The 14888-nt window shown below is 48.9% G+C and overlaps 1 protein-coding gene across 3 annotated transcripts in view; it reads left to right on the top strand.

Annotated features, from left to right (window-relative positions):
- TTLL9 (tubulin tyrosine ligase like 9) overlaps nt 1-14888 on the top strand; it is a 58942-nt gene that overhangs the window by 15501 nt on the left and 28553 nt on the right. For all 3 annotated transcript variants that reach the window (XM_082226247.1, XM_082226245.1, XM_082226246.1), the window contains exons 4-5: nt 326-437; nt 6593-6778. In XM_082226247.1, coding sequence (XP_082082373.1) covers nt 326-437; nt 6593-6778 — 298 coding nt within the window. The remainder of the gene's footprint in view (nt 1-325; nt 438-6592; nt 6779-14888) is intronic.

Here is a 14888-nt window from a genome sequence, read left to right on the forward strand (position 1 = left end):
TATTAAAAGGGCTCAGGTTGCACCTTTAAGTCTTAACTGAAATGATTTTGTTCCAAGAGCGACTGATAGGCTCTCATGTGACAGTTTGCAATAAACACACTGACATAAAATGCCTCTTTATTCATAGTTCTAGAAAATTGATATGCTCGGATGAAAGCAGTCCTGGGAGCGACATATGCTCTTAAATTAAAGGCCCAGGATGTTTATGGCATTTTAAGCCAGCCAGTTAATGGATCCATAAAAGCGGCGCAGCGAAGGAGCAAAAGGGACCTTGATGTGCTGTTTTTTGTGCCCAACTCGATGTTCTTCGACCTTTTCCCGACAGCGAAGGGGAGTGGGACTTCTACTGGTGTGATGTCCGCTGGCTCCAGGAGAACTTTGACCACACTTATATGGATGAGCATGTGCGCATCAGCCACTTCCGCAATCACTACGAGGTGAGAGGAACTTGGTGACTTGGTGCCAGCCGGGTCACACTAGAACGGAGTAGGGCTGGGCGATACCTGGTTTTCAACATCGCAATATATCACCAGCTGAACATAGCGATAAAGGTAAAGGTAAAGGGACCCCTGACCATTAGGTCCAGTCGTGACCGACGGGGGTTCAAACCGCCGACCTTCTGATCGGCAAGTCCTAGACTCTGTGGTTTAACCCACAGCGCCACCCGCATCCCTAAACATCGTGATATACATCGTGAAATAAGGATGGACTATGCAAAAGCTAAAGGGACGTGGGTGGCGCTGTGGGTTAAACCACAGAGCCTAGAACTTAGAATCATAGAATCATAGAGTTGGAAGAGACCACAAGGGCCATCGAGTCCAACCCCCTGCCAAGCAGGAAACACCATCAGAGCACTCCTGACATATGGTTGTCAAGCCTCTGCTTAAAGACCTCCAAAGTAGGAGACTCCACCACACTCCTTGGCAGCAAATTCCACTGTCAAACAGCTCTTACTGTCAGGAAGTTCTTCCTAATGTTTAGGTGGAATCTTCTTTCTTGTAGTTTGGATCCATTGCTCCGTGTCCGCTTCTCTGGAGCAGCAGAAAACAAACTTTCTCCCTCCTCTATGTGACATCCTTTTATATATTTGAACATGGCTATCATATCACCCCTTAACCTCCTCTTCTCCAGGCTAAACATGCCCAGATCCCTTAGCCGTTCCTCATAAGGCATCGTTTCCAGGCCTTTGACCATTTTGGTTGCCCTCCTCTGGACACGTTCCAGTTTGTCAGTGTCCTTCTTGAATTGTGGTGCCCAGAACTGGACACAGTACTCCAGGTGAGGTCTGACCAGAGCAGAATACAGTGGCACTATTACTTCCCTTGATCTAGATGCTATACTCCTATTGATGCAGCCCAGAATTGCATTGGCTTTTTTAGCTGCCGCATCACACTGTTGGCTCATGTCAAGTTTGTGGTCAACCAAGACTCCTAGATCCTTTTCACATGTACTGCTCTCAAGCCAGGTGTCACCCATCTTGTATTTGTGCCTCTCATTTTTTTTGCCCAAGTGCAATACTTTACATTTCTCCCTGTTAAAATTCATCTTGTTTGTTTTGGCCCAGTTCTCTAATCTGTCAAGGTCATTTTGAAGTGTGATCCTGTCCTCTGGGGTGTTAGCCACCCCTCCCAGTTTGGTGTCATCTGCACATTTGATCAGGATGCCCTTGAGTCCATCATCCAAGTCGTTGATAAAGATGTTGAATAAGACCGGGCCCAAGACAGAACCCTGTGGCACCCCACTAGTCACTCTTCTCCAGGATGAAGAGGAACCATTGATGAGCACCCTTTGGGTTCGGTCAGTCAGCCAGTTACAAATCCACTGAGTGGTAGCATAGTCAAGACCGCATTTTACCAGCTTCTTTACAAGAATATCATGGGGCACCTTGTCAAATGCCTTGCTGAAATCAAGGTAGGCTACATCCACTGCGTTCCCTTCATCTACCAGGCTTGTAATTCTGTCAAAAAAACGAGATCAGGTTAGTCTGACATGACTTATTTTTCAGAAATCCATGCTGACTATTGGTGATCACAGCATTCCTTTCTAGGTGCTCACAGACTGTTTGCTTAATGATCTGCTCCAGAATCTTCCCTGGTATTGATGTCAGACTCACTGGGTGGTAATTATTTGGGTCCTCTCTTTTCCCCTTTTTGAAAATAGGGACAACATTTGCCCTCCTCCAGTCTGCCGGGACTTCGCCTGTTCTCCAGGAATTCTCAAAGATGACTGCCAGTGGTTCTGAGATCACATCTGCCAGTTCTTCTAATACTCTTGGATGCAGTTCATCTGGCCCTGGAGACTTGAATACATCTAAACTAGCCAAATATTCTTGTACTATCTCCTTAGTTATTCTGGGCTGTGTTTCCTTTGCTGAATCATTTGCTCCAAATTCTTCAGGTCGGGCATTGTTTTCTTTATCGGAGAAGACTGAGGCAAAGAAGGCATTGAGGAGTTCAGCCCTTTCTGTGTCCCCTGTTTGCATTTCACCATCTTCTCCTCTGAGTGACCCCACTGTTTCTTTGTTCTTCCTTTTGCTACGAACATACCCATAAAAGCCTTTTTTGTTGCTTTTAACCTCTCTAGCAAGCCTGAGTTCATTCTGTGCTTTAGCTTTTCTGACTCTGTGTCTACACGTGCTGGCTATTTGTTTGAATTCCTCTTTGGTGGTTTCCCCCCTTTTCCATTTTTTGTACACATCCTTTCTTAATCTTAACTCAGTTAAAAGTTCTTTAGATAGCCACCCTGGCTTCTTTAGGCACCTTCCATGTTTCCGTCTCATTGGTATTGCCTGACGTTGTGCTTTTACTATCTCCCTCTTAACAAACTCCCAGCCATCATGAACTCCCTTTCCTTTTAGTATTACTGTCCATGGGATCTCACCCAGAACTTCCCTAAGTTTTATGAAGTCGGCTTTCTTAAAGTCAAGAAATTGAGTCCTAGTATGCTTGACTGCTCCTTTTCGCTGTATAGTAAACTTCAGAAGAGCATGATCACTCGCGCCTAATGATCCTTCCACTTCTACCCCACTAACCAGGTCATCAACATTGGTTAGGACCAGATCTAAAATGGCTGTTCCTCTTGTTGCTTCTCCCACTTTCTGGACAATGAAGTTGTCTGCAAGGCCAATGAGGAATCTGTTTGACCTTATGCTCTTGGCTGAGTTTGACATCCAACAAATATCCGGGTAATTGAAGTCCCCCATTACTACTATCTCCCTTCGTTTTGCATGCTTGGCCATCTGTTCCAGGAAGGCATCATCTATGTCCTCCGTTTGGCTTGGGGATCTACAGTAAACTCCCACAATGAGGTCTCTGTTATTCTTCTCTCCCTTAATTTTGACCCAAATGCTCTCACTTTGGCTTTGAGGTTCTAAATCTTGATGATCAGAAGGTCGGTGGTTCGAATCCCCACGACAGGGATCCCAATGCTCAGTCCCTGCTCCTGCCAACCTACCAGTTAGAAAGCACGTCAAAGTGCAAGTAGATAAATAGGTACCGCTCCGGCGGGAAGGTAAACGGCGTTTCCGTGCACTGCTCTGGTTCGCCAGAAGTGGCTTAGTCATGCTAGCCACATGACCCGGAAGCTGTACGCTGGCTCCCTCAACCAAGAAAGCGAGATGAGTGCCGCAACCCCGGAGTCGGCCACGACTGGACCTAATGGTCAGGGGTCCCTTTACCTTTATGCAAAGGCTGGCTTCACGGTTTCACCCACATTGGGATTTTTTTTGCATAGAACATACAGACCACAATTCACAATATATTGCCAGGTCAAAAACTATGAAACCGATATCACAATACGAACTTCAAACCGGTTTGGGTTGATGTATCAATAGATCACCCAACCCTGGTTTGAACTGAAAGCAACTTGGATAACATGGTCCCCCATGGAATCACCAGGTTTGCGGCTCTGCTCACAACCTCTTCCTCAAAACCCATCCATTGTTCTGAGAATCAGTGTCTTCCTTAAAAACAAGAGTAGTAGTAGTAGTAGTAGTAGTAGTAATAATAATAATAATAATAATAATAATAATAATAATAATGTATACCTCGCCCATCTGGCTGGGTTTCCCTAGCCACTCTGGGCGGGTCTCAACAGAATTAAAAGCACAATAAACCATCAAACATTAAAAGCTTCCCTAAACAGGGCTGCCTTCAGATGTCTTCTAAAAGTCAGATAGTTGTTTATTTCCTTGACATCTTATGGGAGGGCGTTCCACAGGGCGGGTGCCACCACCGAGAAGGCCCTCTGCCGTGAGTTTGGCCTTCATGGTTGTAGAGATGGGGGCAGCAGTGGTGGAGCTTCATACTCCAGCACCGGGGGGGGGGCAGAGAACAGGTGGGGGTGCGATGGCACCCTGCCTGGATTGTGCTCCCACGGGCGGTCTGCTCCCCCGCACTCCTCTTCCTCCTCCAGTAGGGGGCAGTGTCTCTTGTGTCAATTAACCATTTTATGCAAACAGCCTTGAGCTGTGCATCTTCATAAGAACATAAGAAGGGCCTGCTGGGATCAGGCCATCAGTCCACTTAGTCTCTCGGTGACCTACCAGATCCCCCAGTGGGAAGCCTGCAAAGCAACTGGAGCTCACCCCGTCGCGCTGATTCGAACTGCTGACCTCACGATCGGCAAGCCCAACAGGCTCCGTGGTTTAGACCAGAGCCACATGTGTTAAGTTGTGGGTGAACATATCAGATGACACAGCGATTCTTCAAACAGCTCTTGTTTATTCACAGGCCAGAACAGACCTGAACTGAAGGGTTCAGCCAGCCTGCTTATATAGAGCTCCAGTACAACACAACAGTAACCACTTTCTTTAACTATCCAATCAATGAACGTCACTTTCAATCCCTTATTTGCATATGTGGACCTGAGTGAAAACTATCCCCTTGCTGGCCCAGGGTGAGAACTTCAGTACATAACACCATGCATCCCCTCTAGGCGGGGGGGAGAGAGATCACGGGATCACATTCATCCAGTGGTGGAGTCCAGGGTCAGGTTTAAGATGCTGGTCTTGACCTTTAAAGCCCTATGTGGCCTAGGACCCTCCTACCTACGGGACCGCCTCTCCTGGTATGCCCCGTGGAGCACCTTAAGGTCGACAAATGACAACATTTTGGAGGTCCCAGGTCTCAAGGTGGTTAGATTGGTCTCAACTAGGGCTAGGGCCTTTTCAGTACTGGCCCCGACTTGGTGGAACGCTCTGTCCCAAGAGACCAGGGCCCTGCAGGACTTGACATCTTTCCGCAAAGCCTGCAAGACAACGCTGTTCCGCCTGGCCTTTGGTTTGGACTCAGTCTGACCCTTATGTTGCCCTCCACTTATGGTCTTGATCTATGGGCTACTTTTAAAATGAGACTGCATTTTAAATTGCATTTTAACCTGTATTTTATATTGGGTTTTTTTTCCTTATTATTTTTTTCCGGAATTTTACTGGTGTTAGCCGCCCTGAGCCCAGCTCTGGCCGGGGAGGGCGGGGTATAAATAACATTTATTACTATTATTATTATTGTTATTGTTATTTGAAGTTGACAAGGTTAGAGCAAAACCCCTTCACATTTTCAGCTCTCATTGATTTCAAACCTATTTCCTTTGGACACTTTTCCCCCCTTTTACTATTCTGAGTTGTCACAAGCCGAAGGATAGCCAATTATTAGTAATAGCTATTTCTTTTCTTATAAATTACTTACAGTACATCTGCGATAGGTGAAGGTCTGTGCATGTTTGGTAAGTCGTTCTATATAAACAGGCTTTCTCTCGCCCTTCTGTTTTCATTAGGAAGAAGGCATAAAAACATTTTTCACGCAGTATCTGTGATCAGTGAATCATCAGTTTTGCTGAATTAATCAAACAAAGTGGTTTTAATTGGGTTTTGAATAAATGCGCAGCTAATTGTTACTGTTTTGAACTGTGTTGTGTTGCTGTCTTCCTCAGCAGGTTGTGCAAACGGCTGTTCTGAACGATGCAAAGTAAATTAGTTTTTTACTTTTAAAAGACAACTGAAGGCGGCCCTGTTTAGCGAAGTTTTTAATGTCTGATGCTGTATTGTTTTTAATATTCAGTTGGAAGCCGCCCAGAGTGGCTGGGGAAACCCAGCCAGATGGGCGAGGTATAAATAAAAAATTATTATTACTATTATTATTATTATTATTATTATAGGGCAGGGTAGTGGGAACTGCTCTTGGGACGCGGGTGGCGCTGTGGGTTAAACCACAGAGCCTAGGGCTTGCCGATCAGAAGGTTGGTGGTTTGAATCCCCGTGACGGGGTGAGTTCCCGTTGCTCGGTCCCTGCTCCTGCCAACCTAGCAGTTCGAAAGCACATTAAAGTGCAAGTAGATAAATAGGTACCGCTCCGGCGGGAAGGGAAACGGCGTTTCCGTGCGCTGCTCTGGTTCGCCAGAAGCGGCTTAGTCATGCTGGCCACATGACCCGGAAGCTGTACGCCGGCTCCCTTGGCTAGTAAAGCGAGATGAGCGCTGCAACCCCAGAGTCGGCCACGACTGGACCTAATGGTCAGGGGTCCCTTTACCTTTACCTTTACCTTTACGACTGTATAGTATATGAGCTGGTTTTTTCTCATCCTTCGTGCCCCTGCAGCTGACTCGGAAGAACTACATCGTGAAGAACCTGAAGCGGTTTCGGAAGCAGCTGGAGAGGGACTCTGGGAAGCTGGAAGCCATGAAATGCGACTTCTTCCCCAAGACCTTTGAGATGCCCTCGGAGTACCACTTGTTTGTGGAGGAGTTCCGCAAGAACCCTGGAATCACCTGGATTATGAAGCCGGTAAGAGGGCTTATGGCCGAGGGGAAATGGGACGAGGTGGCTCCACCATTTATTTATTTATAATCATTTTTATTGATTTTCCAATAAAAAAATCCAATTAATATATCCAATCATAATACAGTAGTACCTTGGGATGCGAACGGGATCCGTTCCAGAGCCCCGTTCGCATCCTGAATAGAACGTAAGACACGACTGCATGTCTGTGCGTGCGCGGGTTGCATTTTGCCGCTTCTGCGCATGCGCGTGATGTCATTTTGAGCGTGTGCGCATGCATGAGCGGCAAAACCCGCTCCGTTACTTCGAGGTTGCCATGGAGCGCAACCCGAAAGCGCTCAACCTGAAGCACATTCAACCCGAGGTATGACTGTACTCCAATTAAAATAACAAACTAAAATAAAAAAGACCAAAACTATAGTCCGAATTATAATTATTTATTTTTTGGAGCTCCCCATGGTCTGGATCTCTGAAGCATATCTCCACATTCCAGTCCTGCCTTTCCTCATTGTTTCCATGTTTTCCATATCTCGATTTTGACACTTTATAATTCTCCGTCCCTGAGTTCACGATTCTCAATCATGTCAAACATCATATACTTTCATCCGTCAATTACAGCTTTATTAGCACTGTATTTTTCGCTCTATAAGACGCACCCGACCATAAGACGCACCTAGTTTTTAGAGGAGGAAAACAAGAAAAAAAATATTCTGAATCAAATGTTGTTGAAGAGGCTTTGCGTGGCTATCCCTGAAGCCAGAACAGCAAGAGGGACTGCTGCGCGCACACATTTCCCCTTACTTTTTAGGAGGGAAAAAGTGAGTCTTATAGAGCGAAAAATACGCTATATATTTTCCCAACTGCCTTTTTATCAGCGCAGCTTCCTCTGACTCCATTCCAATCTGGGATGTTGTCCAAGTCTGTTATCTGAAGTTTAATGGCGGAGCAACTCCCAATCATTAATTGTCCAAACCTTCCTTTTGAGCTTTATTGAACCAGGACCTTCCAAGTCAAATTGTTAGGCAAAACTGTTTGCAAAACTGTACTCCACAAATATCAGTCATTTGGCGATCGATCAGCCTTTGGAGACTGCACTCTTCCCCCTCCGGGCCCTAGAAGGGGGGGCTGCTAGACACCCAGGTGGCTCCACCATCGTCCTGGCACAAATTAAGCACACGCTTTCTCTGGAGGAGATTATGGCAGGGTCCACGGTGCTGCTGCTCCCAAGCTCCAGGCAGGCGGAAAAGGCAGCTGTGGCGAGGAAGGTTACAGTTCAGGTGTAGAAAGCACACTTCACCTGGGGGGAGCCTCTGATTTAGGGAGAGGATCTCAGGTAGGGAGGGGTGCGTGGTGCTTATAAGAATGTAATAATAATAATTTATTATTTATACCCCGCCCATCTGGCTGGGTTTCCCTAGCCACTCTGGGCGGCTTCCAACAAAATATTAAAATACAATAATCTATTAAACATTAAAGGCTTCCCTAAACAGGGCTGCCTTCAGATGTCTTCTAAAAGTCTGATACAGTGGTACCTCTGGTTACGTACTTAATTCCTTCCAGAGGTCCGTTCTTAACCTGAAACTGTTCTTAACCTGAAGCACCACTTTAGCTAATGGGGCCTTCTGCTGCCACCACGCTGCCGCCGCACGATTTCTGTTCTCATCCTGAAGCAAAGTTCTTAACCCAAGGTATTATTTCTGGGTTAGCGGAGTCTGTAACCTGAAGCGTATGTAACCTGAAGCATATGTAACCCGAGGTGCCACTGTAGTTGTTGTTCTCTTTGACATCTGGTGGGAGGGCGTTCCACAGGGCGGGTGCCACCACCGAGAAGGCCCTCTGCCTGTTTCCCTGTAACTTGGCTTTTCGCAGTGAGGGAACCGCCAGAAGGCCCTTGGCGCTGGATGTCAGTGTCCGGGCAGAATGATGGAGGTGGAGACGCTCCTTCAGGTATTCTGGACCAAGGCCGTTTAGGGCTTTCAAGGTCAGCACCAACACTTTGAATTGTGCTCGGAAACATACTGGGAGCCAGTGTAGGTCTTTCAGGACTGGTGTTATGTGGTCTCGGTGGCTGCTCCAAATCATATGCGTCTTAAACAGGTGGGGCAGTGTTTTCAACTCGGGTTGTGTGCAAGGGAGGCGAGCTGACTTTGCTGTGTTCTCTTAGCCAGTTATGGAGAAGGGGGGTGCAGTGAGGGCGGCATGCTACGGGTGTCATCCCTGAGGGGTGTGTGTGACAAAATCCCCCGTGGGCAGATCGCCACTGTGCCCATAGGGATGGGATGCACAGCGCCCATAGGGAAGAGGGGCACCGCGGGGCCTCAGCCGCCCTGCAGCTGGGGGGGCAGCAGTGGGCGGACAGAGGATGGGCCGGGCTGTCCCTATGGGCACCATGTGCCCCACCCCGTTCCTCCCTGTGGGCGGTTTGCCCCTCCCGGATGAGCGCACCATTCCTGGTGCCTGAGAGACTCCCTTCGCCGCTGCTCTTAGCTCAGGAACGTTGCACCCAAGCAGGGCACACCTATGCAAACCTACCGTATTTTTCGCTCTATAACACGCACCCGAGCATAACACGCACGTAGTTTTTAGAGGAGGAAAATCCGTAGGCATGCCACCCGTAGGCATTCCCTCCATAACACTCACAGACATTTCCCCTTACTTTTTAGGAGGAAAAAAAGTGAGTGTTATGGTGCAAAAAATGCGGTAATTTCTCCTAATATACACAGTTTGGCATGCAATAATTTTACCCAACATTCAGTTTTAGAAAGCAGAAAGCAACACATTTTTTCTATGCTAGTACAGTGGTACCTCGGGTTAAGTACGTAATTCGTTCTGGAGGTCCGTTCTTAACCTGAAACTGTTCTTAACCTGAAGCACCACTTTAGCTAATGGGGCCTCCTGCTGCCGCTGAGCGGCCGGAGCACGATTTCTGTTCTCATCCTGAAGCAAAGTTCTTGACCCGAGATACTATTTCTGGGTTAGCGGAGTCTGTAACCTGAAGCGTATGTAATCCGAGGTACCACTGTATCTGCATTTGTACTGGCACTTAGCCCACGTTTTGAACGTGTGCATGCATTATCCGGCACTGCAAAATTTCGGTTCCAAGGGATGGCTGTGTTTCGGTTTGAATATTGTTTCGGAAAGTGGAAACCAGGTAGGTTTTAAATGAGATCTGACTTGAATTTCTCTCTCACTCTCTGTGTGTGTGTGTGTGTGTGTGTGTGCGCGCGTGCACATAGATATATATAATAAATGAAACACTCTGAATTTTTTTCAACGGGTCTCTGTCGCCTTCCGTCCCCTGGAGCTCCGATTGCCCCTTTCGCAGACCTTAAGAGAAACAAGCTTTTCCTGGATGTAATATTCTGCTCACTCGCTTCCCCAAGGGAGCGGGGGGGGGCAAATCTGCCTCTTTGGGAGGCTAGCAAAGAAGCCGAGAGGAGGCGAGGCAAGGCATGCCGTCGCTGCCAGATGATGAGAGACGTTTTAGCATCATGGATACGGCCCCTCCGCGCATAATTACCTCCACACCCATCTGCGAGGCTCGCAGTGGGGCAGGTCGTTTGCCGGCCGATAAAAGCTGGCACCAGCCGCTTTTCGCCTCCCGCCTGCAAATGAGGGGCAGGCCTCCGAGTGGGGGAATGGGAGGCAATTATGCAAACGAGCGCGTGAATTACTGCCAGGAGGATAACAGCCAGCGATTATCTAAGTCTACAAATGATAATTTGTGTTAATTGCCAGCAAGAAACCTTGCATTAAGCTGATTTGGGCCCACATCCTCAATTAACATTGGGGAGGGAAAAGCAGGATACACGGAACGAGACTGTATTAAAAAGGTTGCAATTACCAACGTTGCGCCGACAAGTGGAAGGACGCAAGTTGAAGAAGGCTCTGGAGGTGGAGGCAGGAGTTCAGTTCTCCTCAGGTTCTGGTTAATAGATCCGTTTTTACTACCTTCTCCCTTTCGAAGGGGGAGAGGAAAATTAAGTTAAAAGTCAATATTCGCTTAAATACCTCGTTCACGCTGCGTATTCTAGAAAGGCCTTGGACTAGCAGGTGAAGTTGGTGCTTCCTCAGAGAGGTTGAGTTTGAGTGGTGCCTAATGAGAAGGACCTGGGAGTTCTGCGCTGCAAATTCTGCGAGCTGAAACCCGGAGTTTTATGCCTGCGATGTATCAAGGCGGAATATCTCACTGTCGCTTCATCGTTAGAGAATGGGATGCAGAGCAGAGCAGATGGAGATGCAAAAGAGAGCTTTTGTAGCGTTGGCAGCCCTGGGATCTAGGAAAGAATTAGGCAAAGGGTCTGGAACAGGAAGAGGGTCTGGAAAAGAAGGACGGGAACAAGGAGCAGCCAACCTCTTCGCTAGCCAACCTGGTTGCTAACCCAGTGGCCTACTTATCCGGTGTCAGGAGCCAGCCAGCGGTAACTCACACCCTGCAAGTTGGAGTTAACTCTTAATTAGCAAAAATGCAATCAACACAGGAGTGCCAGGCCTAATGAGCATGGCAACTCACTCCAATAGATCTTGCCCCCATGAAGCAATTGCTCAGACTGAAGGTCCCCACCTCCCCAAGTCCCCACCTCTCCAGGGTTTTCCCCAAGCAATCTGAGACTGCGTGTGATGGCCTGGGAATCGGATTCAGAGGCTGAACCTGAGGGATCCCAGCCTGCGCAGGAGTCCCCGCCTCCAGGACCAGCTGAGCCGGGGCTGGGGCTTGAACCTGAAGGGCCCTCACCTGTGCTGGATCTTCAGGAGCAGACACCAGCTGAATCTGCTCTGGCTCCTGAGGTGATGGAGGACCCATTGCCTGCAGGTGCTCCTCTCTCAGCCCCGTCAAGGGAAGGTGAGGTTGCCTCTGGGTCCGGGAACCCTCCAGCCTCTCCTGAGCTGCAGAGGCTCAGGGCAGAGAGGCGGAGGGAACTAAGTTCCCGCAGGAGGAGTGCCTGCCTCCAGGCCAGGAGAGGCGAGTCATCTGTGGACCGGGACTGCCCTATGCCTCGGGACAGATAAAAGCCAGCCAGCCCCAGTCCCAGGTTGCAGGAGCAACATTGTTGGTAACCTGTTTCTGCCGGCACCCTGTCCTGCTCTTCTGCCAGAGTTCCTGATCTCACCCGACTGCTTGCCTTGGACCCCGCTTCAGCCTTGACGGACAGCCTCCATACCACACCCTCGACCTCGGACTGGACTCAGACCACGCCGCCCGGTAACTCCCCAGGACCAGCACACTGCGCCTGAATGAAACTAAGATCGCCCAATCCTAGGCGCGCAGGAGGGTGGAGCGGGCTGGCCGCCTCAGCGTCTTGCTGGCTCGTTCACCCCCGAACTCGCGGTGCAGAGCTGCCCGCGGCAGAAGAGCCCACCACAGCGCTCTGACTGGTGGGCAGGCTCTTCCCCGGACTCAACTCTCGGGCCCCGGACTCTCGGGCTGGCGCCCCTGAGAGCCCGGCGCCCGGGTGCCCCGCACCCCTAGTGCCTATGGGTAAGACGGCCCTGTCTGGGAGACCGGTGGGGGGCTTTTTGCAGCAAGAGTGGGAGACACTCACCTGTGCATCTTCACTGGCCTGACCCATCTCTGTCTCTTGGCTTCCCTCCCGCTTCAGCTTCTGCCTCTGAGTCTGAACTTATCTCTTCCACAGACTCTCCCCACTCACTAAGCCCTGTTGCCTCTTCAGCTTCTGACACCTCCTTCTCCCAGTCTTCTTGAGAGCCAGTGTGGTGTAGTGGTTAAGAGCGGTAGTCTTGCAATCTGGTGAACCGGGTTCGCGTCTCTGCTCCTCCACATGCAGCTGCTGGGTGACCTTGGGCCAGTCACGCGTCTCTGAAGTCTCTCAGCCCCACTCACCTCACAGAGTGTTTGTTGTGGGAGAGGAAGGGAAAGGAGAATGTTAGCCGCTTGGAGCCTCCTTCGGATAGTGATAAAGCGGGATATCAAATCCAAACTCTTCTCTTCTTCTTCTCCTTCTCCGTCATCCCACCAAGACTCCCTGGACTCTGGGCTTTCTGTCAGGAGTTCAGCCTACACTCGAGTAGGACTCTGGCAGAGACACATGCCCTACTGGCATGTTCTCTCCCTCCTGGTCTTTCGTTGGGGAGCTTCAAAAGCTTTCTTCAGCCCGAACATCACGGCGACCAATGCCAACCGATACCGGCACACTTAGAGATCCGCAGAGTTTGCGCACCTTGTGTGACAGACCTCAGCAACTCAGCATTTTGGCTAATCTACTTTATTTAGAAACACACAGGGAGCACTGCAACATGGCTACCTCTCTCTCTATCATCAGACATCAAAGAGAAAAAGGACAAAGGACAAAAGTCCCACTTCACAGAACACAGTAACACAAACATCCTGTTTCCGTCACTTCCCACTCTGTGGAGTCAAAACATACACCGTCATGTGAAAGACAACAATCCCATGACTGCAATCATGGAGCAGGAATTCTAACATATTCTTCCCCTGGGGTTTCCCCATCTAGTTCCTCCCACCATTCCTCAGCATCCAACTGGCCCATGACATCTGGGATCTCTAGGATGGGGGGGGGGCAGATACAAATGCTTTGCAGGCAATAATAATAATAATAATAATAATAATAATAATAATAATAATAATATATTATTTCTACCCCATCCATCTGGCTGGGCTTCCCCAGCCACTCTGGGCGGCTTCCAACAAAATATTAAAATACCGTAATAAGGCCCATATAGTTAAAGCTATGGTTTTCCCAGTACAGTGGTACCTCGGATTACATATGTTTCAGGTTACAGACACTTCAGGTTACAGACTCCGCTAACCCAGAAATAGTACCTCAGGTTAAGAACTTTGCTTCAGGATGAGAACAGAAATCATGCTCTTGCGGCGCGGCAGCAGCAGGAGGCCCCATTAGCTAAAGTGGTGCTTCAGGTTAAGAACAGTTTCAGGTTAAGAACGGAGCTCCAGAACGAATTAAGTACTTAACCCGAGGTACCACTGTAGTGATGTATGGAAGTGAGAACTGGGCCATAAAGAAGGCTGATCGCCGAAGAATTGATGCTGTTGAATTCTGGTGCTGGAGGAGATTCTTGAGAGTCCCATGGACCCTAAGAAGATCAAACCTCTCCATTCTGAAGGAAATCAACCCTGAGTGCTCACTGGAAGGACAGATCCTGAAGCTGAGGCTCCAAGACTTTGGCCACCTCCTGAGAAGAGAAGACTCCCTGGAAAAGACCCTGATGTTGGGAAAGATGGAGGGCACAAGGAGAAGGGGACGACAGAGGACGAGATGGTGGGACAGTGTTCTCGAAGCTACCAGCATGAGTTTGACCAAACTGCGGGAGGCAGTGGAAGACAGGAGTGCCTGGTGTGCTCTGGTCCATGGGGTCACAAAGAGTCGGACACGACTAAACGACTAAACAATACATCAAACATTGAAAGCTTCCCCAAAACAGTAATGAATACTGTAGTAGATAGCACAGTTCTCTGCAGTGTCAGCCCAGCCCAGAGTGCATGAACCACCTTCCTTTGCTGACTAGCACCTGTCAATCCTCTCCCAGGCCCCCAAAGTCTGACCATCTTGGCACGGAAGGCTCCATGCCATACTCTGTTCTGATTTAAGCAGGTGCCGCTTAAACGAGGGGTGGGAGGTGTGGAGAATCTCGTGAAAAGAGCTGGCAATAAAAATATTTCTTTCTTTGCCTTACAAAATGTTCTGCTTGGGGGGGCGGGGGAATACATGGGCCTTAAAACTAGGAAGGTAATATACGAGACTGAGACAGGGACGTTTTAACAGCCCAATATCTCACTTCCTGCAAGGCTCGGAAAGCTTGCTTTATCACCTGGGGGAGCTGGGATTCCGGGATTTCAGAGCTGGTTTCGAGGAGGACACGGCCCCAGAAATCCAGGGGGGCTGTGTGTGGCTTTAGATGATTCTGTACACAGCCAGGGGCTCAGGTGGTAAGGATCAGGCCGCCCACTTACAGGATTGGCCACTGACATGCTAGGAGCCTGAGAGTTTCATGTACAGTGGTATCTTGGGTTACAGATGCTTCAGGTTACAGACACTTCAGGTTACAGACTCCGCTAACCCAGAAATAGTACCTCGGGTTAAGAACTTTGCTTCAGGATGGGAATAGAAATTGGGTG

Source organism: Podarcis vaucheri, assembly GCF_965113315.1.
Source record: "Podarcis vaucheri genome assembly, chromosome: 6".
Classification (NCBI taxonomy): domain Eukaryota; kingdom Metazoa; phylum Chordata; class Lepidosauria; order Squamata; family Lacertidae; genus Podarcis; species Podarcis vaucheri.